Source organism: Pholcus phalangioides, unplaced genomic scaffold (assembly GCF_987345545.1).
Source record: "Pholcus phalangioides strain wild (caught in Gottingen) unplaced genomic scaffold, Ppha-v1.0 ptg000011l_1, whole genome shotgun sequence".
NCBI lineage: Eukaryota > Metazoa > Arthropoda > Arachnida > Araneae > Pholcidae > Pholcus > Pholcus phalangioides.
The window spans coordinates 10,467,530-10,489,458 of NW_028301604.1; the positions used below are offsets into that span (position 1 = coordinate 10,467,530).

At 36.5% G+C, this 21,929-nt stretch overlaps 1 protein-coding gene across 2 annotated transcripts in view; it reads left to right on the top strand.

The window, feature by feature from the left end:
• Window positions 1–21,929, top strand: part of LOC149080034 (uncharacterized) — a 68,223-nt gene that overhangs the window by 13,545 nt on the left and 32,749 nt on the right. The window contains exons 2-9 of one of the 2 annotated variants that reach the window (XM_089238976.1): window positions 4,856–4,963; window positions 6,833–6,928; window positions 8,773–8,879; window positions 10,064–10,156; window positions 10,250–10,351; window positions 13,247–13,391; window positions 16,624–16,744; window positions 20,572–20,757. In XM_089238976.1, coding sequence (XP_089095102.1) covers window positions 4,863–4,963; window positions 6,833–6,928; window positions 8,773–8,879; window positions 10,064–10,156; window positions 10,250–10,351; window positions 13,247–13,391; window positions 16,624–16,744; window positions 20,572–20,757 — 951 coding nt within the window. In that variant the 5' untranslated portion in view covers window positions 4,856–4,862. Of the gene's footprint in view, window positions 1–4,378; window positions 4,964–6,832; window positions 6,929–8,772; window positions 8,880–10,063; window positions 10,157–10,249; window positions 10,352–13,246; window positions 13,392–16,623; window positions 16,745–20,571; window positions 20,758–21,929 lie in introns of those variants that run through there. The other variant, XM_089238975.1, reaches the window with a different exon arrangement.

Consider the following 21,929-nt stretch of genomic DNA (forward strand, 5'->3'; position numbering starts at 1 on the left):
ACATCAATTTCTACACCCAATTTAAAAATTAAAATGTTATCATGCAGAAAAACGTAGCACAAGTGTACAATTTTAATTGGAAATTTAATGAATTTTAAGTTAAATACTGTAATATTCACATAATATACTAGCAAAAAATTGTAAACGATTGGGTATATTTTAGAAATTTGTATATGAATTTTCCAAATTATTTTTTTAATAGCAGGTAAATAAAATCGGGAAGACCCCAGAGTGCACATTTCAGTTAGAGAGAGTTCATACATGCTAAATAATGTGATTTAAATCATCAATATGATTGATTTTGTACACTCCGGTGTCCTCCGATTTTCTCAAGTATATTTTTCCATTTCGTGACCAGCAAAATTTGAAATCATTTTCCGTTTTGAATTTTTTAGCAAAATACAGTACCTGTTTCGTATAAGGTGCAAGATGCTCATTAAAATAAACATTGCTGGGTCTGAGGTGTTCATTAAGTTGTGATGCACACAATTTCAGTTTGCGTGTGGCGTTAAATAATATATCACGTTTTTCCTTTGATTTGAATTGTACGATAATGGGTTTGATTTTATCCTTTCTTGTCGTTGGAACACGGTGGATGGTATTGATATCATGCTCTAAATCAAGAAGATCCAGTTTCGTTAAAATTGTGGATTTGATGCTATGTATGTCCTCATTCTCTGATTCAGGGAGGCCAAGAATCTCAATGTTAGTTCGTCGTGAATATTGTTGCAGATCAGCGATGTCTACCTGGAGATGGCGGATATGTGATCTCATTGTGGCGTTCTCAGTCTCTAAAAATGATTGCTTATCTTGATATTTGATTAGATCAGATTGTTGTTGCTCCCCCATTTCCCTCAGTAAGACCAATTCTTGTGATTGTGCTGTTATTGTCTGCGACATTAGGCTCGTGATTGATTTTACATGATTCTCGAAGATAGTGGATATACACGAAACAATTTTTGCCGATTCAGGTGATAGAGAGCCAACAATTTCGCTTACTGAGTCCGGGATATTGATATTGCAGTATTGTAGATCTAGGCTGTTATCAGCTGCCACATTGGGAGTACCTGCAGTTTCTGACAAATTTCCAGTAGTTTGTTCATTCGTCTCAGGTTCTGGAGGCGAAGGAGTTATCAATGAGTTCGCCTTCTGTCGAAGTGAAACACATTTAAAACACATCTAGTTGTCTCTACGTGTTTTAGCAAACCTACGGAAACCCTTTTCACTATATCCGGCACAGAAAAAATGAAAGCATTCCTCACAATTACAACATGCTAACTTATCATCCTCGTTTTTAATCGGTTCGTTACAACGAAAGCATTTCGGCCAGTCACTTGCAGAGTTCATGTTGATTATCTTAAATTGTTAAGCACCTTTTCTACTTATTAGTTCCTTAAAAATAAAAATTATATGAAAATATTATTAGTGAAAAAAAAACAATAATTCAATAGGATATTACGCGGAGAGCAATCGTGTGTCAACACCTCCCTCGCGTTGCCACCTTTTTTCTAAATTTCATATAACAAATCACATTTTTCCCGGAAGCCATCTTAAAAAACCCTAAAAGTTCAACTTCCCTCTGATGAAAGCCCTCAAAAGTTCATGTCGCCATATTTCTAACTTAAAACTTATACAATCCTTTAAGTCACGGTTTAACATCCTGAGGTCAAAAGAAAAATTCTATAGTGAGGAAAAAGCAACCCATACATTTATGACACCAGGATCTGAAAGGGTTAATTCATATATTATTTTTACTATAAAGCATTTCATGCAACGTATGCATGCATAGACTGTACTGCTGAAATAGACTGCAGAGTGGAATATAAACTTTTCCATTTAATCGATAAATTTATTTATTAATGCAATAAATGCCCCGTTCAATTTTCATCATGAGTCGATCGTTGTAAAAAAATAAAAGTCATTTGATCATTTCTGTCTCATCACGGTCATTTTCTACACAGGAGGGCGAATTAGACCGGGACCTACAATTGATTGCCGATTCAGAACGGCAACGTTCGACACATTCTGCCTTTTTTTATACTTACCGAGAGGTTGGTAGTCTAACCACTCGGTGTGGGACTCCTTGTGGTAGCAATCTTTTACTGTGGCCATGTTGCCACCGTTTCTGTTGTATCTCGTCAGAAAAAACGAGTACCACGTCAAAAAAGTTTTTGTCAAGGATGAATCAGGAATCAAAAATAAACTGAATTATATAAAGTTATGATGCATAAAAAAATGTAAACACGCTATTACAAGTGTTCCCAAGAAAATTTTCAAGAACTATTTACATACTCGTATATTACACGAAACATAAACGCGCAGTTTTTCATTCGTCCATTTACCCTTTACCATAGTTGAGGTCTCAGAATGTTTAGTGAAAATCACGAGATAGTGTTTTGATATTTAAGGCCATTGAAACCAGTAGAAAAATATTGGAACTTGAGATTTTCACGAAACAGAAATCAATTTTGAGAACGTTAAAATTTTTGAAGTGAAAGATTACTTTAATTATGCATAAATTTGTTTTATATTATAAGAGTTTTTACCCCTGAAACCTTATCAATAACACGCGAGCCTTCTAATAACTAATTCAAAAGCTTTTCGTAAATTTACTTTAACTTGGCAAAAAATTTCGTAGTTTCTCAATCAACCCAATGTCCCCAAAAATACACACACAATATAAAATAAATATCAATCTTAAAATATAAATACTTTCATTTGTCGGCAGAAATTGAGAAATTCGCTCGTTATTTCAAAATTTTCTAAGGTAATATAAACAAAAAATTGCTCTTCTTCAATGTGATTCTTTTAAACGATACTTTTTTTAAGGCGACTGTCCTTCGGGGCCCTTTTTTTTTTGAAAAGGTCATTTTGGATAAAATGCATGTGGTTTTGGTTTGGATATGGCATAAAATTAAGAAAATAAATGTCATTTCACACATGAATATTTTGGTAAAAAAAAATTAGCAATATAATTATGTATGTAAAATTATCATATTTTCAGTACTTCTGCTAGACATTGTACACTAAAAACAACTGCTTGTATCAACTTGTTCTTCACACAGATTATTGTTATGACATTCTTCTATGCAATGAATTAAAACTTTTAAAATAGTATGAAAACTTTTGAGATATGGTTATACAGGGTGATTCAAAACTCAACGTACAAACTTTTAAGGGAGGTAGAAAAAACAAAAACAAAACAGAATCGCTTAGGAATGTATGACCGGAAACTCCAACCTTATCAGCTGGGGGGTAAGCGAAGATGCAGGAATGACAAGCCAATAATGGGTGGAAAAACTTTATTTAGCGATACTTTACACGAGGACAGTACGTATACACGCTAAGAGTTTCACATAAAAAGTGCCCAAACTTCTTACCAGCTACAGTTATGCGCGCTTCACAACGGCGACGCATTGATTGTCGAACCCTTTCAAAAATACCAGGCATTTCGCGGACGTTTGCAGTTGCAACGGCAATTTTTGAGACGAGGCCGGTGCGCCCTCAAGCATGCATAATTGTGGATGTTAAGAACTTTGACCACTTTTTGTGAAACTTAACTTATACACGTACTGACCCCGTGTAAAGTATAGCAAAATAAAGAGTTTTTTTACCCATTATTGTCTTATAATTTCTGCATCTTCGTTTATCCTCCAGCTGATCAGGTTGGGGTTTCCGGTCATACATTTCTATGTGATCCTGTTTTGTTTTCGTGTTTTCTACCTCCCCTAAAAGTTTGTATGTTGAGCTTATAATCACCCTGTATACGTGAAAAAATACTTGGTATTCTCAATTTAAAATCATGTAAATCAATTGGTTTTCAACATATTGCTTAGTTTTTAGTTTATTGCACAGTCAGAACTTTATATACGTTGGGAAAGTTTCATAGAGATATTTTTTAAAATTCTTCCGATATTAAGATTTTTCGTGAAGTGAAAAAAAAAAAATCATCTTCAAAAAACGCATTCAAAGATTTTATTTTTAAACCAAGATCATTAAAGTCGTTTTACTTAATTGGCAATAACTTCGCTTCTAGCTATTGTAATGATGAAAATGAAACAGTTTTGGATTCTAGAATAACTGCTCTTTTTCGAATAAACAAATGAAAACAATATCGAAAATTTCGACGAAATTCACCATTTGAAGGAGGGCAGTCGCCTTAAAAAGTGAAATAAAGCAATTTCGATGAGATCTTCACCAAAAAAAGCAATCTGGCATTAAAAATAATTTCTACAGATACAAACACGTGCTAACTTGTCAATATGCAATATAGAAAAAAGACGAACACGAAACTAGCAGCTGATATCTCACGAACAAAAACAAAACTAGTTTCTTTTTTTGCTCTGGCGGAAGTACCTAACGAGTTGAGCCGCACACTGCCCATTTGATCGAACGTGGTCGGAAGGGAATTTCACATTGAACCATATCGCTGCGGAAGAAGTAAACAATTCATTTTTGGTTTTCACATGATGTAAATGTTAATCGACTAGTCAGAAGCCTTGTGGCGCGACACATGATTCATGTATCGATATCCTTCAACGTGAACTTCGCGGATTGTTTAAAAAGTACAACAAATGAGATGTAAACCGATCCGCGTCCTTTTTAAATTTAGAACTTTGTGCATAATGATCATCAAGACTTTTAAAAAAAGGGTATTTCACAAAAAGTGGTAATAATATGGGATTTATCGACGCTTGCTTGACAGTCTTACAGAAGACTCGTTTTTATTTATTCAGCAGTTTTTTTCTCCGAATGTTCAGATGTCTCTGACGCGGCAAGGACTCGAGCGCACTAGCAGCAAGTCTTTGTAAACGCCGCCAAGCATGTTTCATCATAGGTTTTATTTTTTTTGCAGTGACATAATGGGATACCTATGTCATCTGCTTGCGGCCGCTGTTCTGGCGTTCACGTGTGTAGGAGCCCTGTCAGAGAATGATCCAAATGTTTGCAAGAAACAAGAAGTGTGAGTCATATTTACTTTTTTTTTTCTTAAATTGTAAAATGTTGATGTGTGTTTTTTACTTTTATTTTTACCATCAACGTTTAATAATTATAGAATAAAGTTGTTATTATTCGTAGCATTATTTCAGGATAAATATTCGATTGGAAATGAAAGAACTAGAAGAATAAAGTGAGGAAAATTTGTTGCATTTCATAATTGTCACATTATTCTAATTGAGTGTCGGAAAATTTCTTTTATAGCCAAATATTATGAGTATTTATTAAGAAACACCTGCTAAATAATTAATTTAATTCAAATGAATCCAACTTTTTCACTCTTTTCCTGATGTGTTTTCATCGCATTATGTAATCATAAATTAAATAAAGTATTTTGTAGTTACAGGAAAAAGAAAGACGTTTTTATCGCGTTTTTTTAAACTGGGGAACTTTCAGACTATAAAAGCCAGACAAAATTTGATGAATACTCAGTCAAGCTAAATACTCACAAATATTTATTACTTTATATCCAATATTATCAGTAATAGCCGTGAAGAAAAATCCATCGTTTAAAAAAAAATTTGTATCTTACTTTTTAAGAAATCTTGGAAAGTCTTTCTGGTTTTTTTTGTCTGTATATATGGGGGGGGGGGGGCATCACCAGTATGTCTATATTTTTTTTTTGGGGGGGGGACAAAAATAAGAAAAACTACCAAATAAGTAATATAGAATTATGAATAAAAATAAACTGACCAACTATTATAGCTACGCAATACAGAAAAACAGTGGATGGAATTGAAAATGAGAGGAACAGTAACGATGCTCTACTAAAAATATTCCCCTTTTTGCATTTTTCAAACTCTATAGAATTAAATTAAAAAAAAATCCCATCTATAAAGCGAATATGGAAAAATTTGCATTCAAGTAAGGTACCGAATGTTTACTTGTCCCATATTCAGACATGATTTATAGTACTCAACAGGGTTCTCATTGTTTTATGATGATTCAATTACGATTTCCTACTTGATAATTTTAAAAAACTAACTCGAAAAACTAAAATTAAATTGACGACATTACAGAAATGTAGTTTTTGTTAGAAGCTTTTACTAGTCGGCGTTAGCTTACCAGTGACCTAAACTAAAAATTTTAATAATGATTCTTTTTACACAGCGGGAGATATAAAATCACAGATTAATCCATACATTCATATATTCCTATGTTGCATAATCACCTAGAGTATTAGAAATGGAGATGACAGTAAATGCCAAATACAGATCATAGATCTCTTATCACGATCTGCTAAAATTGCGATCAAATTTTTTTAGCTGGTATATAAGAAAATTAAACACCAAGTTGCCTGTTACACAATTCAAACGCAATCCGAACTGAATTCCATGTCTCATATTTGGGGTATCCATTTTAACTCAAAAATATGATATAAAAAAGTATGTGAACTCTTTTTTTTTTTTTTTTCAAAATTTTCTTCTATTCTTAAAGCCTCTTACACCTTACAATCTCCTATTTGTAGGTCTCATTCTAATTACTCAATTAGACGCTTGCAGTGAACGATAATCATGGCTTGTTAGTCACAGGAAAGGACAAGAGTCCAATCCAAAGCCTTCTAATCATACCAATGACCCCACCCGCAAACTATAGCCGTGAGGATAAATAAAATATTGAGTATAGTATCATTCATTTATGATCCCAATACTCTCTAAAGGGTATTGAAACCCATTTGGGAAACATCATAAAATGTAGGTGTCTACACATAAAAACAAAAACAAAAAAAACGCAAAGGCCATAAAATCAAATTCCCCAAAATGATATGGTATTTTTTTCCCTAGTTTTATGAGAATCTGTAATTTTATTGTCATTAAATTTTCGAAAATTTCAGGTACTATACCGAGAAGACGGTCACTTATAAGGAACCATATCAGATGCGTACTACCAGTTTCTGTTGGAATTTCCCACCTCGCTGCTCAAGATATTAGTAAGCTTACCATTTTTATTGTCGGTTAAGGCGCGAGGGTTTTCAAACTGTGTGGTGAACCACCTTCAGTGATGTATTTACGGAGGGACTTATAGCGAAGTATAGCCCAAGGCAGCAAGTTCAGAGGGGTGGCAAATTTGAGGAATGAGTGGCCGAGAAAATTAGTAGAATGGGAGAAGGGCGGAAAAATTTGTATAACCGTAAATAAATCTGCTTATGCCGAGACAGTAAGCGACTAGGTCAGCGAGTGACTTAGAGTGTGTGCAAGCATGTGAATGACCAAAAAAAAACCAATTTAATAGAGTATGTGAAAGCATGTAAATGATAAAAAGAGTGACCTATAAAGCAAAGAACCATGTCAATTAGATACAAAAAGAGTGACCTAGAGCGTGTGCAATCATGTGAGTGACCAAAACAGTGTGTAAGCATATGGGAGACCAAAACAGTGTGCAAGCATGTGAGTGATCAAGTGTGCATGCATGTGAGTGACCAAGGAGGCATGTTTGTGAGTGACAAAAACAATGTGCAAGCACTTGAGTGACCAGAATAGTGTGCAAGCACATGAGAGACCAGAATAGTGTGCAAGCACGTGAGTGTCCAAAACCGTATGCAAGTATGAGAATGACTGGAAGAGTGACTTAGAGAGTGTGTCAGCATATTAAGAGTGACCAAAAGTGTGACTTAGAGACACAGGTGTACTTGATGGAGGGGGGAAGGAAAGCGGGCTATAGCAAAGGGCGGCGAATTCGAGGAAAGAACAGTCAAGAGAAAATTAGACTGGAATGTGAGAAAGGCGGCAAAATTCGTGTAGCTCACAGGCGGAAAAATCATAAATGCGCCTTTGACCACCTTGAAGAGCTGCCAAAGGTTCCTGTGGGAGTCGTGAGACTGTCTAAATCTGTAAAGCTATGAAAAGTTTTGTTGTAGCATGAGTTTGATGATGACTACAGCATGAGGCGACGCGTGTAGATTTTGAATGCTCAGGGACGTTGCTATCGCAAAAAGTTTGAAAACTCGGGATCAGATGTTAACAGATGTTAAATGAACTTGAATGGATATTTTGCAATGAAGGACTCTGATAACGCATGACATTTTGTAATTACCTATTTTTTTCTCTGGTAAGTTCCAGAGATAAAAGGTAATTTGTTCAAATTCTATTTGTGTCAAAAAAAAAAAGAAGAATAAAGAAATGAATATGCAGGGTGTACATAGCTAAAAAGCACGTACGGCATTTTACTGGAGAACCATTGATCCGAGAGGCAAACTTCCAATTAGAAAAAGTATTCAAATAACGTGTGTACTTCAGATACGCCATTCATGTTACAATGGGTTGCATAGTGAACGAAAAAAATTCACTAAATGCAATATTCACTGAGATATTTGAATTCGAAAAATTGAGAAAAAATTTGGGGGAAAAAAAACAACAAACACTAACGGAAAACGCTTTTTACCGCTGTTTTTTTCACAACTTTTTCAGTTTTTTTAAAAATTCATTATCTTGGTGAATATTGCACTTAGAAACGTAGAAACCTTTGTTGGGTCATAAAGTTTCTATAAATAACTTTGTATTTTAATAATTACGCAACCCTTGCAACATAGATGACGTATCTGAGTTCTACACGTTATTTGGATACTTTTTCTAATTGGAAGCATGCCTGTGGGAATAACGGTTCTCCAGTAAAATGCGGTGAGTGCTGTAAGCTATGCTCTGTGTATGTATACACACAAAATGTTACACCATTTTTACCTATTATTGAACTTTCAAAGCAACCCCCAAAATTTAGGTAGCCTATAAGTTCATAGCTTCAGCATGTTTTTACGGAATTTTTAACTTTTCTCTCTAGCACTTTGTACCGTACGAAAACCAGAAAGGAAAACGTCAGAAACACAAAGACTGTTTTAATATGCTGTGAGGGTTATGAAGAACGCAATAAATCTGAGCCCTGCAAACGTAAGTACATAATAAAAACCATAATACAGTAAAACCTCCAAATAACGGCCGCTAACAGGACCATGCAAATGTGGCCGCTATTGGGAAGTGGTCGTTATTGAGAATAGCCATTTTTATTCTGAAGAAAAAAAACCATCTAAAATTTGAGATCTCTATAACATGTAAAAGGATAATCTATTCTGTAATTTCTTACGATAATTATACAATTGATTATATTAGAATATATGATTATAATGACAATTAAATAGTTCTTTTCACCCACGATCAACTAGACTATACATGCTCAACCAACCTATGACGCACGGGCCAAATTGTGGCCCTCGGTGTCATCTGATTTGGCTCGCGATCTCTAATTTTGTAAGAATGAACTAAGTGGCACATTCTCAGATAATTTCAGCGACCCGCATCGTATTTATAGATCACTTAAGTGACCCAGCACTCCCTAGAGATAGAAGGCCTCCGCACGGGTTGCCAAGTTCATCTGTAACGTTATTAAGACTACCTAGCAACTTTGCCACATTTTGAACTACAGCATCCTATTTCGTGTGTTCTTATTTTGGCGTAGAATCTTCCTGGTTGGCTTAGAAATATCGCATTGTGATTGGATGTGGGGCATAGAAATCACCAATTCTGAGCTCGATAAATTCTTTTCCGCACAACGGTGGTACTGGCACGAGCAGGGAATTTTTCTCTGAATATTCTGAGGATAAATGGACTACTCGCTGACGTCACGAGCAGTTAGAGTTAGGGGAGAGAAAAAAACTCCCTTGAAAATTATTTTTCTTACAGCGAGCGATATACGTATTTTTTCCCGACTCCATGCCCTAAGTGGCCGTTATTCAGAAATCGAGGTTATTTGTAATGAAAAGTCTATGGGACGCGTTCGGTTGTTCGGAGATGGCCGTTAGAGGAGGTTTTACTGTAATAAAAAACTTAATACATAGTTCAAACACTGTTTAGAAACCATATGGTATTGATTCCAAACGACGTGGATTATAGAATATTGATAAGCGGCCTGCTATTAGAGTAAAAAATGTGTGCCAAAAACTCTATGTCGTATCTGAATTCGCGAATTTAACCAAAATTTATTGTGCTTAATTTTTTGCCGTTCATTTTATGTACTGCATTTCAAACAGCATTGATAGATCTCAAATTATTAATTTAGAGCTGTTATGTTTTATTAGCTATATGTAAGCCTGGGTGCTTATATGGAACTTGCGTGAAGCCCAATAAATGCTTATGTGAAGATGGATGGACAGGTGAAAAATGCAACTTGCGTGAGTATAGAAAAGTTTTTTTTTTATTTTATAAATGAACCTTTCAAGAAAATCTGCTTTTCACATTAAAAAAAAAAAATTTAATATTTCCAGATTGTCCTTCCGGTTTTTATGGTAGCAATTGCTCGTCTAGATGTTTATGCCAAAATGGTGGGGATTGCAGCAGAATAACCGGAGAATGTACATGTTTAGCTGGTAAGATTTTATTTTTCTACTGGGCTTACGCTGTCGCCGACTAATCAATTCAGGGGTTTTCACCCTTTTTCAGCCGCGACCCAAAATCAACAAGATCAGCTTCGCGACCCAAGGAATATTTGTTTTTCGAAATTAGTAATACCAGCGACGCAATACGTGCATTTATATCAGGACTGTAAGTGGATTTGTACGACTCATCTAGGAAGCCACACCCAATCAAAGTTGGGTTGTGGCACATAATTCAAAATCCCTGGCTACTATTTGATTTGAACGATCTAACTCGGAAGCCCCTGCGACCCAAGTTTGGGTCGCGATCCATGGTTAACCTCTGAATTAATTGGTCTAACTTAATATAGAAAAAAATCAAACCGCACTAACAACGAGAATATATCAAAAGTCTGATTCTAATGGGTACAAATCTATTTCTGGCCTGTCGTCATTAGTATCTACAAGAAAAGAAGGTAGAAATGTGAAAAAAATGACTCGCATCAATATCAAAAGCTCACCATGGTACCCCAGGGACGGGCTTAAAAATTTTGCTGCCCGGTGTAAAAAAAGCTTTGCGGCCCTTTGAACGGGCGCTTCCGAATACCCCAGTGTCCATGGGTACTCTGGTGTCTGGCACTTCCAAAATTGTCTTCCCCTCCCCGAGAATGACTATCAAACTGCTATTTGATGGTCACAATAAAAACCATTTAGCAATAATTATGGGCAATAATGCCCAGCGAAAAAATTGAAAGTGTGCCGCAGGGACTTAAAGGGTTGGGTGTAAGGGCTAGAAAACCGATTATCTACCCAGGGCCTCAACTGAATTTGAATACTCTTTCAGCTGAGTAAGCACGTATTATGACTCCTTCGTGTAACTTTGAATAAGTGGTTAAAAGAAGAATTCAGCTCGCTCTCTGGTCCAGCACCTAGGACACTAGATCCACCTGAACTACCCTTCTTGGCTTGGGGAAAAGAGGATCTGTCAGTACCCTAAGCCAGGTGGTTCGATGTCTGAACATTAGAGGCTCTCTATCTTGAACTCAATTTTAATTAAGGTATTGCTTGGTTAAGAAGTTAAAGTCAAAATGTAATCAAAATATTTTATCCCCCTTTTACGGCCCGGTGCGTCCGCATCATTCGCACCTGCCCAAGTCCGGCCCTGGGTACCCCTGACAAAGATTGGTGACGTCCCCCAAGAGCCGCGAAGCACACTTTGAGAAACACTGCATTAAAGGACTTTCGAAGCCGTCATTCAGCTTGACAATTGCTTAGTGCATGGAGCACTAGATGTAAAAAGTATTTTGTTGCATGGCATACTCACACATGGCCATCACGTTAGTGGATCAGGTATCTGGACCGGTTATACTTCTTAGGATTCGATTCCATTTTTAGTTTTTAACAAAAATATCATTCACACCATAATAAACGGTGAGTAACTTGCAAAAGTTAAATGAAAGGCTTGGGAGAAGAAAAAGATTATGCATCACTCTTTATATACTTTTTTTGGATTTATCTGTATACAGGGTGTCCTGTAAGGCCTAATTCGGCATCTATCTCATCAACCATTCGTCGTAGAGATTGGATTTCAGTTTAAAAAGTGCTCAAATGTGTTCAGAAATCACCCTGTACTAGTTTTGAGAATAAAAATACAGTGTGTCACAAAAAATCTAAATTTTTATGCGGTCCCTTAGTCCTCTAACTTTTAATTGCGAAGTTGTTGCCCGTCTGTTCTAAGCCCAAACTTCCCCCCATTTTTTTTAGCTGCAATATTCCCTCAGATATTTGAATTCACAAATCGAAGGAAATAGCATAATGAGGATCACAAATATATAGCATAATGAGCGTGTTCTTTATCTTATGACGTTCTTTCCCACCTTTTCTCCAATTTTGGAATTCAAATATCTCGGCGAATATTGCAGTTAAAAGCATGGGAACAACTTTTAATTGGAAGTTAGAGAACAGAGGACCGTATAAAAATTTAGATTTTTTTTTATTTTGTAACACACTGTATTTTCACGCATTTTGTGAACGAGAACCATGCCTCTACGACGAACGGTTGATAAGATAAAGGCTGAATTAGGACATACAAGACACCCTGTATATAAATAATTGTATATATATAGTAAGCGATCCAACACTAAATTTTTCCGTTCAGTTTTATCTGGTTCTCTTTGTTTGTTCTATTTTGTATGCCACCTTGGCACAATTTCATAAATCTTCTAATCCAAAAACATATTACAATATAATGAATATAGGGTGATCAAAATTCAACGTACAAACTTTTAGGGGAGGTAGAAAACAGAAAAACAAAACGGAATCACATAGGAATGTATGACCGGAAACCCCAACCTGATCAGCTGGAGGATAAACGAAGATGCAGAAATGACATACCAATAATGGATGGAAAACTCTTTATTTAGCGATATTTAGCCTGGATTTCTTCTTGTGGGGGGACCCTGAAAGCCATGGTCTACGAGACCTCGCCCGTTGACTCTGACACCTTGTCGCAAGAATCTCCGTTGCAGCTGCAAACGTTCGAGAAATACCGGGTATTTTTGAAAGGGTTCGATAATCAATGCTTCGCCGTTGTGCGACTGTAAAGTATCGCTAAATAAAGAGTTCTTCCTCTCATTATTGGCTTGTCATTTCTGCATCTTTGTTTATCCTCCATCTGATCAGGATGGAGTTTCCGGAACCATACATAACCAACCATGGGTTTCCATACATTCCAATGTGATTCTGTTTTGTTTTTGTGTTTTCTACCTCCCCTAAAAGTTTGTACGTTGAGTTTCGAATCACCCTGTATACTGTGCACATGAAGTTACTTATTTTGAAAATTTCCTCTATTTGATATCATCAACTTTTAACTTTTCTGGTTGAAAAACAAAAATTTTCCCTTTATATCAGGATGGATGGGAGATGATTGTAGCCAGAAATGTAACGAAGGTTTCCATGGAATTAAGTGCAAACTTCAGTGTCAATGCAAGAACAATGCTACTTGTGATCCTGTTAGCGGTGCTTGCTACTGTTTGCCTGGCTTTAAAGGAGACTTGTGAGTAATCATTTAGATTCTTCCTTTGTATAATTACTGGGCGCGGTAGCCCGGTCGATAAGATGCTCGCCTAAAGTACCAAAGAATGTTTAGAGGTGTCGCGAGTTCGATACCCAGTTCGTCCTTGTCAGAAAACTTTCCTGACACAGGGGTACAACAAAAAACGGCGACTTGACCGCAGCAAAAATTGCTACCGCAGGGAGTCCCCCATCGAGGGGTTAGCGCACCAACCCCCTCGACGAGTATAAAAAAAAAAAAAACAAGCCTGCCGTTCGGAATCGGCAATAAATTGTAGGTCCCGGTCTAATTAGCCCTCGTGTGCAGAAAATGACCGTGGTGCGACAAAAATGATCAAATGATCAAATGATTGTATAATTACTTGGGGATGTTGGGGTTTACATAACCCAAAAATTATAACTTGTATAAAAATAACAGGCATATATAAACATAATGCTAGAACTCACACTTTCTAGTGAAGATTTTGTCAAGAGTACATTTAGAAAACCAACGAGAAATTAAATAGAAATGATGTATCACATGAAGCTACAAATGATTTACACGGAAGCAATTAAGGTAAGTTTATTTCTCCTTATCGGTTCAGCTAGTGGAATTTGATTTATTTAGCTTCTTCCTTTCATGGGTGTATATCGTTTTGTAACAACTACAATAAATACAGTGAAATTCCTTTAAGACGTCCACTCGGCGTTCTGCGGAGTTGTATGACAAGAAAAACATTTCAGGAGGGCGTGTCGAAATAAAGGTTTTCAATGTCACAAAAAATGCTTATGTTCAATTTATTTACAACGCTCAAAGAACATACATATACTTATTTATTTATTTATTTATACAGTAGAATCTCGCTATAACAATACTCGATATAACGGTAAATCCCCCTACAACGGTATTTTTCCAAATCTTGTTTGGAATCACCTGTAGGCTAATGTTAAACTCCTCTGGAAACAATGATATCCTTTACTACGATAAACCCCCCCCCCCCCTCTATAACGATATTCTTTTTATGTTTCGTTTGAAAAATATCCTTCAATATATTTTTAAACTCGTCACAGATTTAAGTTCTTCCGGAGACGTCTAATAATATCGGTATTTGGTGTCACCTATAATCACCAAAAGTGTTCGATATCGCTACCTTTTGTGCGATACACCAAAATGTATTGCGATAAACCTCTTTACGGGGACAATACATCAAACTCAATTTTGTTTATTAATTAATAAATTACCATTTTTTGCGGTGAATAAATTCTCAAAAGAGCATTTTTTGGTGATACTGAAAACGCGCCGATTTAGAAAAGATGCCAACAACAGCATAAATTTTATGGCACGTAATGATAATGTTGCCTCTCGATGTAACGATAACCACCCTACAACGATATTTTTTTTTGGTCCAGTATCGTTATATATATCGAGGTTTCACTGTATTCTATGAAGAACTTGAAATATCTGATCATCCGATCATGGTCCCCACAAGGGCGGGGTTGACAGGGCTCCAATCCTGGGGCTCGGGACAATTATAATTTCTTGCTTTTTCGCGCTATAAATTAACTATAAAAGGGCCCGTGAAAAGTCTGATCAGGGGGCCCCTGCAAAAGATCCCAGCCTAGAGCCCTGCTCCAGGATGTGGGAGCCATGCATCCGATCAATCCTAGCAGTATTTTCAGAGATCTATTCTTTCCTTAAAGCAAGTACTTACATGTTCTTTTCTCACATTTCTTTTACTCTGGGCAGTTCGAGCTTAGCTGCCGCCCGGATGCAGACGCGTACAATTGTTTGCGTAAGAGTCACCAATCGGAATATGCGTGACCATACATCCCGCTTTTAAAAAGATTGTCCTATTTCTTGGTCTAGATCTAGAATCATTTTACTGTTCTTAATCACGCCAAATTTCTCAATTCACATTACAACTGTTGTTATTCATCATAGAGTCATTATTACTGACACTTATTCTGTAAAGGGGAAGTTTAACGAAGCGACTTTTATTTGAAAAATTATTTTTAACGGCGTTTCTGGTGCGCCAGTGGCCGGACAAGGAAGAAACCAGAATTCCAGAAAAATTACTAGATGTGAGGCCATCAAAACGCATACTTGCTCCACATTCTTGCTTCAGGTATTACTGTCCTAAGCTATGTCTTTTCCCTCAAGTTTTCTCAACAATATCTGTGTCTGCAAGTTATGGCTCAAAAGCATGATGCCATGTGCAGAGGCATATTTACTGGAGGAGGTGTATTTACACTTTAGCGGGCTATAGCTCGGGGTGGCAATTTTGTGATATGAGTGGTCAAAAAAATTAGTAGAATGGGAGAAGGGCGCTGAAATTTGCAAAACTATAAATTCACCTCTTCCCAGCGAACAAAGGGCTAGGTTGGTGAGTGACCTAGAGTTTGCAAGTCTGTGAGTGACTAAAACAGTGTGAATGCGAGTGACCAAAAAATGACTTAAAGAACAAGGAACCAGGTCATTGAGTGACAAAAATAGTGATCTAGAGAGAAAGGGACCAGGTTAAGAGGGAAAGGGTGACGGAAAAAGTAACTAAAAAACAGAGGCACGATTATATATACAGGCTGAGCGGGGTGTAGTAACACCAACTATAGAAGAAGACTTCCTCACGAAGCTTGTGCCATCACTGAAGAAGGCCACATCTCACCTATAGCCATTGGATATACTACAAAAAAAGTAAAGATGCCGCATGCGTCGACCTGCTATTTTCAATGGCTATATGTGAGATTAGGTGAGATAACCTTCTTCGGTGACGTCATGAGTTTTGTGCCGAGACCTTCTTCCATCGGTGGTGTTGGCTGTAGCACGGTAAATTTAAGAAATAAATGGTCAAAATAATTCGACTATGATTAGAGAAGGGCGGAAATTTTTTGTAGCCTACACACAGTCAGCTTAACCATAAATCCACCTCTGATCATGGGAATTTATAGTATTAGAAGTTTTAAAAATTTTTATTGTCTAACTATAAGCCTAAGATGCCCCCCCCCCCCTTATAACCTTCCGCCCGGTTGCACCGCACCCCTTGCACCCTCGCTTCAGTCGCCCGTGGCTGTTGATGCTGCAGAATGTTATTTTCCACAATTTCAATTTTTGATACAGTTTTTTGTTTTATCATTATGTAGGCTCATTATGGATATTTTATACGATTTTTTCGCTATTTTATATGATTTCTCATTTGTATACTTATTTCATTTAAATAATTTTGATTATATATTCGTAGGTGCGCTGATGTATGTGAAAATGGCACACACGGAGAAAATTGCTCAAATAAATGCATCTGTCAAAATGGCGGATCATGTCATCACATCAGTGGGGAATGCGATTGCACAGAAGGCTGGATGGTAAAAAAAAAATTGTGCTAATTTATAATACTGTAATTTTAAACATACTGTATAATAAACATACATGAAATATTATAATACGATATTCGAAATTACTTGCTGAGAATCTTCTTAAGATATTTATATCGATATGACTCTTTCGGAGAAAGCCCCACATGATTTTGTGGAATCTTATACAAATACAAGGACACAACAGGCAAAATGCCAAAAAGGTGGCTGAGAAAAAGATGCCCATAACAAATATGGATGTCATATACTGTTGGAACATCCTCTAACGGATACTCCCCGTTAACTGACACCTCCCAATAATGGATACTTTTCTGATCCCCATTTCCGTGGAATAGGGGTTTAATGTATTTCACTCCCCGTTAGCGGACACTCTCGATATTTGGGACAGAGTGGGAGCCATGTTCTGGTTTGGTGGTGGACACTCTCGATAGCAGTAAAATTAAGCAAACTCTTTTTTTCAAACTCTAATTTATTAATTTTTGGTCATAAACCGAGAATTTATCGTATTTAATAAGATTGTGTTTAATCCCAAGCTCCTGTTCGTAAATATGATAAGGCGTTAATTAATTACTTAATCAACTCAACATGTGATTATGGTCCAAGATGGGGAATTCAAATGGTAATGTTGGTTTTGTTTATTGATTACGCGTGAAGAAAGTCAACATTACAAGACTGATAATGTGTTGTTATGAATGTTTTTATCTTCTTCACACTTAATTTAATTTTTATTACAAAATATATGTGTAGTGCACGTATCATGTACGGGCAAAATTAATTAATTGGATTAAAGAAGAGAAGAAAGGTTATAAATTATTTTATATTTATCAGACTTTATAACTTTATTTGGCAATTATACACAATCGCCTGTAAAAGTGATATATATAAATGTAGTGAAAACTTATCAAACTTTCTTTATATCGAGACGATTGGTGATTATGCGCACCACGTCGTATAAATGGGAAAGTCGAGTCGTACAAACGAGGTTCCACTGCGTATTATACCACTCTATTAGCGGACACTCCCCGTTAGCGGACAAAATCTTTGGTCCCATGGATGTCCGTTATCGAGAGGTTCTACTATATTTCTAAAATATAGCAATTCAATTAAAGATGCAATTGTAAAAACTAAAAACTATATATACATGATAAAATATTATACAATGCCTGTAAAAATATTTATGGTTGTCTTGTTCTAAGTATGGATAGCTCCTCGATTTACCCAAACATGTTTATCGTATTTTATCGTATCTTTTCCTAATAAAATTTTTCAGATGAATTTTTTTTTTATTAACCAGTAAGTAGTGAAAATTTTGAAGTCTAATAATAATGGCACGCCATGTTAGAAAAATAAATTAATAATTAGAGAAACGAATTTGACAGGGTGGTGTATTTACAGGGGGGCTTAGCGGGCTATAGCCCAGGCCAGCAAATTCGGGAGGACGGAAAAATTTGTATAGACCACAGGCAGTAAAACCTTAAATCCATCTCTGTCTAGAGAGCGAGAGACTAGATAAGTGAGTGACGAATGTGAACGAACAAACGAGTGACCTAGAGAGTGTGTAAGTATGTGAATGACCAAGAAAAGAGTGTGCAAGTACGCGGGTAACCAAGAAAAGAGTGTGCAAGTACGCGAGTAACCAAAAGAGTCACCTATAGCGTGTCTACGCGCGTGAATGAAGAGTGACCTAAAGGCTTAGGTGTCTCGTCAGTGAGTGACCTAGAGCACATGAATGACCAAAAGAGTGACCTGGAGAGTGAGGGACCAGGTCAGTTAAGGACCAAAAAATTGACCTACAGTGTGTGCAAGCATGTGAGTGCCAATTTATAGCTTTTAAAAAAACCAAAAAATGATGGTAATTATATCCCGCGTTTCAGGGCCGGAGCCCTGTCAGCCCTGTCTTTTGTGGGGGACATGCGAGAGCCCAAAACAAAAAGCAAGTATGTATGCCCCCACAAGGATGGGGCTAACAGGGCTTCAGCCCTGGGATCCGGGACAATTACCATCACTTTTTTTTCCCATGCCATAAATTCCCTATAGAAGGGTTTGTGGAAAGTCTTGCTTGGATATCTCGGCTAAAATCTAAACCCAGAAGACGTGCTCCAGGATGGGGGGAGGCACGTGAGGGATCAAAAGAGTGACAGAGATACAGGCAGCGTAGTAACGGGGGGGTGGGGGGTCAAGCGGATTTTCACACAGGGAGGCGAAATCGAGGAATGAGTGGTCAAGAAAATCAGACTGATATGAGAGGGGCGTTAAAATTCGTGTAGCCCACAGGCGCCTCTGATTAGACCTCAACAGCCACAGAATCTGAAACCCTGAAGATTAGTAAATCAGCTTTAAATCGTTATTAGTATTTTAATTATTATCATAAAAACGTCTAACCAGGGCGGGCTTAAGTATTTAGCGGCCTGGGGCAGAAACAGCTTTGCGGTCTTCTAAAATGGAGTTTTCCAATCCCACAGTGTCACCCAGTGTTTACATTGGCACCCAAGAATAAATATCAAACTACTATTTCATTGTCCTAAGAAAACAACTTGACGATAAATTTAGACTGTAGTGCGCGCTGCCCAGCGAAAAAATTGTGAGTGTACCACCAGGCACTTAAGATTGGGGAGCTGCCGCGGCTATAGAACCGATTATCTATCCTAGGCCGCATCTAGATACTCTTTCAACCAGGCAAGCATGCATTATGTCTCCCTCGTGTAACTTTAAATAAGTTTAAAAGAAGAATTTAGCACTCCCTCCGGTCCAGCGCCCGGATCAATAGATCCATCGGTATTTCTCTCTTGGCTTAGAGGGAGAGGTTCTGTGAAAAATCTAGGCCAATGTCTGAATTTTAGAGGTCTTGGACAGAATTTAAAGTTATTCGCTTTGTTAACGGTAAATCAAACGTTAAAGTCAAAATGTAATCAAAATATTTTTATCCCGATTTGCAGCCTGGTGCGGCCGCGCTCTTCGCACCTGTCCAATATGGAAAGGCTCCAAAGGTGTTATCCTAAAAAAAAATAAGAAAAAAATTCATTTTATACATGATCATTTCTTTCCCACACAACAATGATACTAATTAATGATAATAGTCTAATTTTCTTGACTACTGTTTCCTCGAATTCGCAGACCTATGCTATAACCCGCTGCCTCCTCTTCCCTCCTGGAAGTACACCCGTGTCTCTAAGTCACTCTCTCTTTTGTTTACTCCTGTACTCACACACTCTCTAAATCACATCACTCTTTCGGTCATTCAATGCTGGCACACTGTTTTTGACACTCACATGCTTGCACACTGCTGTAGTTACTCACATGCTTGCACGCTGTTTTGGTCACTCACATGCTTTAACACTGTTTTGGTAATTTACATAACTTGCACATGCTCGAGGTCACTCACTGGCCTGGTCCCAGGCTCCATAGGTCACTCTTTTGGTCAATCACATGCTTGCTCACTCACGTGCTTACGAAATCTTCAAGTTACTCATTGACATAATCCCTTGCTGTTTCGCAGAGGCGGATTTATTTAGGGTTATACGAATTTTGCCGCCCTTCTACAATTCTACTAATTTTCTTGGCTACACATTCCCCTCAAATTTGCCGCCCTGGGTTATAGCCCGCTGAGCCCCCTGTAAATACGCCACTGGCTAACCATGTCGATGTGAAGCGGGAGGATGAACAATGTTATATTGTGTATTATAATATAAGGGAAGTTTATATTGTAACATAAAATGCAAAAAATGAAAGCAAAAGATTTTAGAAACCTTTATTACATAATTTTTGTTACATAAAGTTGTTTTTCATTGAATTTTTGGATATGGTTCATATCATTTTAGGGAAAAGCTTGCGCAGATCCTTGCCCAGATGGATATCATGGTAAAAACTGTGTTGAAGAATGTGTTTGCTATAATGAAGGCATATGTGATCGCTTTACAGGAATATGTACCTGTGCACAAGGTTATATTGGTGAAAAATGTGAAACCGAATGTCCCATCGGTTACTGGGGGTTGAATTGTCAAAATGTGAGTGTCTTGTGCTAACAAAATTTATGAAATGAATTTGAAAAAAATAAAGTAATTTGAATATTTATATTGAAAAGCTAAGTACAGATGAACCTCATTATAAGGTCACTTTGTAAAACTCTTAACCAAATTTTCACCATATATCCGGGTTTTTAATACCATATTGCATGAAATATTAATTTTTTTAAAATTTATATTTAAAAAAAACATGTTTTTGCTTGATATATTATAAATAAATTTTTTTAATGCCTGCTTTTTTAAAATTTTTGCTCAGGTTTATGGAACATATATAGAGAACGCATTACATTTAGCCTGTTTTAAGTGCTTTGCTAACTACACTGTTCTACAAAAAATACTTTTTTAAAATTGTTTTAGTTTTGATAACTGATTTCTATGTTATTTTCAGTGCTGATACCAAAAATAAAAAAGTTTTTTCTTCTATCACGTCAGAGTTTTTCACAAAACGTTTTCATATTTGGGGGGGGGGGGAAATAACTCAAATAAAAATATTTTGGTTTTTTTTCATCACTTTATAAATATACATGCTTTACGTCCTAACTCTGTCATTATAATGATAGGTCCTAAAATCACTGAAATATCTTTGGCAATGATTTACTATATTTATTTGTAACGCACAGTTTCAATGTCATTTGAATGCTGCTTATGTATTACTATTGAAATTTAATTTTCACTTTATCTCCAAAACTGGAGCCAATTTGACAAAACCAATATCAGATTTGGAATCATCACCCTAAAGTCACTGAAATATCTCCAGCAATTAAAATCAATATTGAGCAATTCAATATTTTCATAGCATTCTTTTAAATGAGCTGAAAATGTATAACAGCTACCAAAGCATACTTATTTAAATTATGTAATAGTACTGCTTTTAGACATTTTTTGGCGAATCAATAATTAACAATAATTATAAATTTTCAATAATTATTTATAAAATCTAAATATGTTTAATAAGTTCATACACATAATATCACGTTGCTCTAAATGTACAAAATTCCTACACATTAGCTCTGTGATTTGTGACAAAAGTGTACGTGACGGAGTTTTTTAAATTATTTTTCCAGTAATTAGTGTCTAACTATAAAAAAATACTAATTATTTTTAAGACGATTTTTTCATTGCAGACCTGTGCTATTCTTTGTGTCCATGTAATA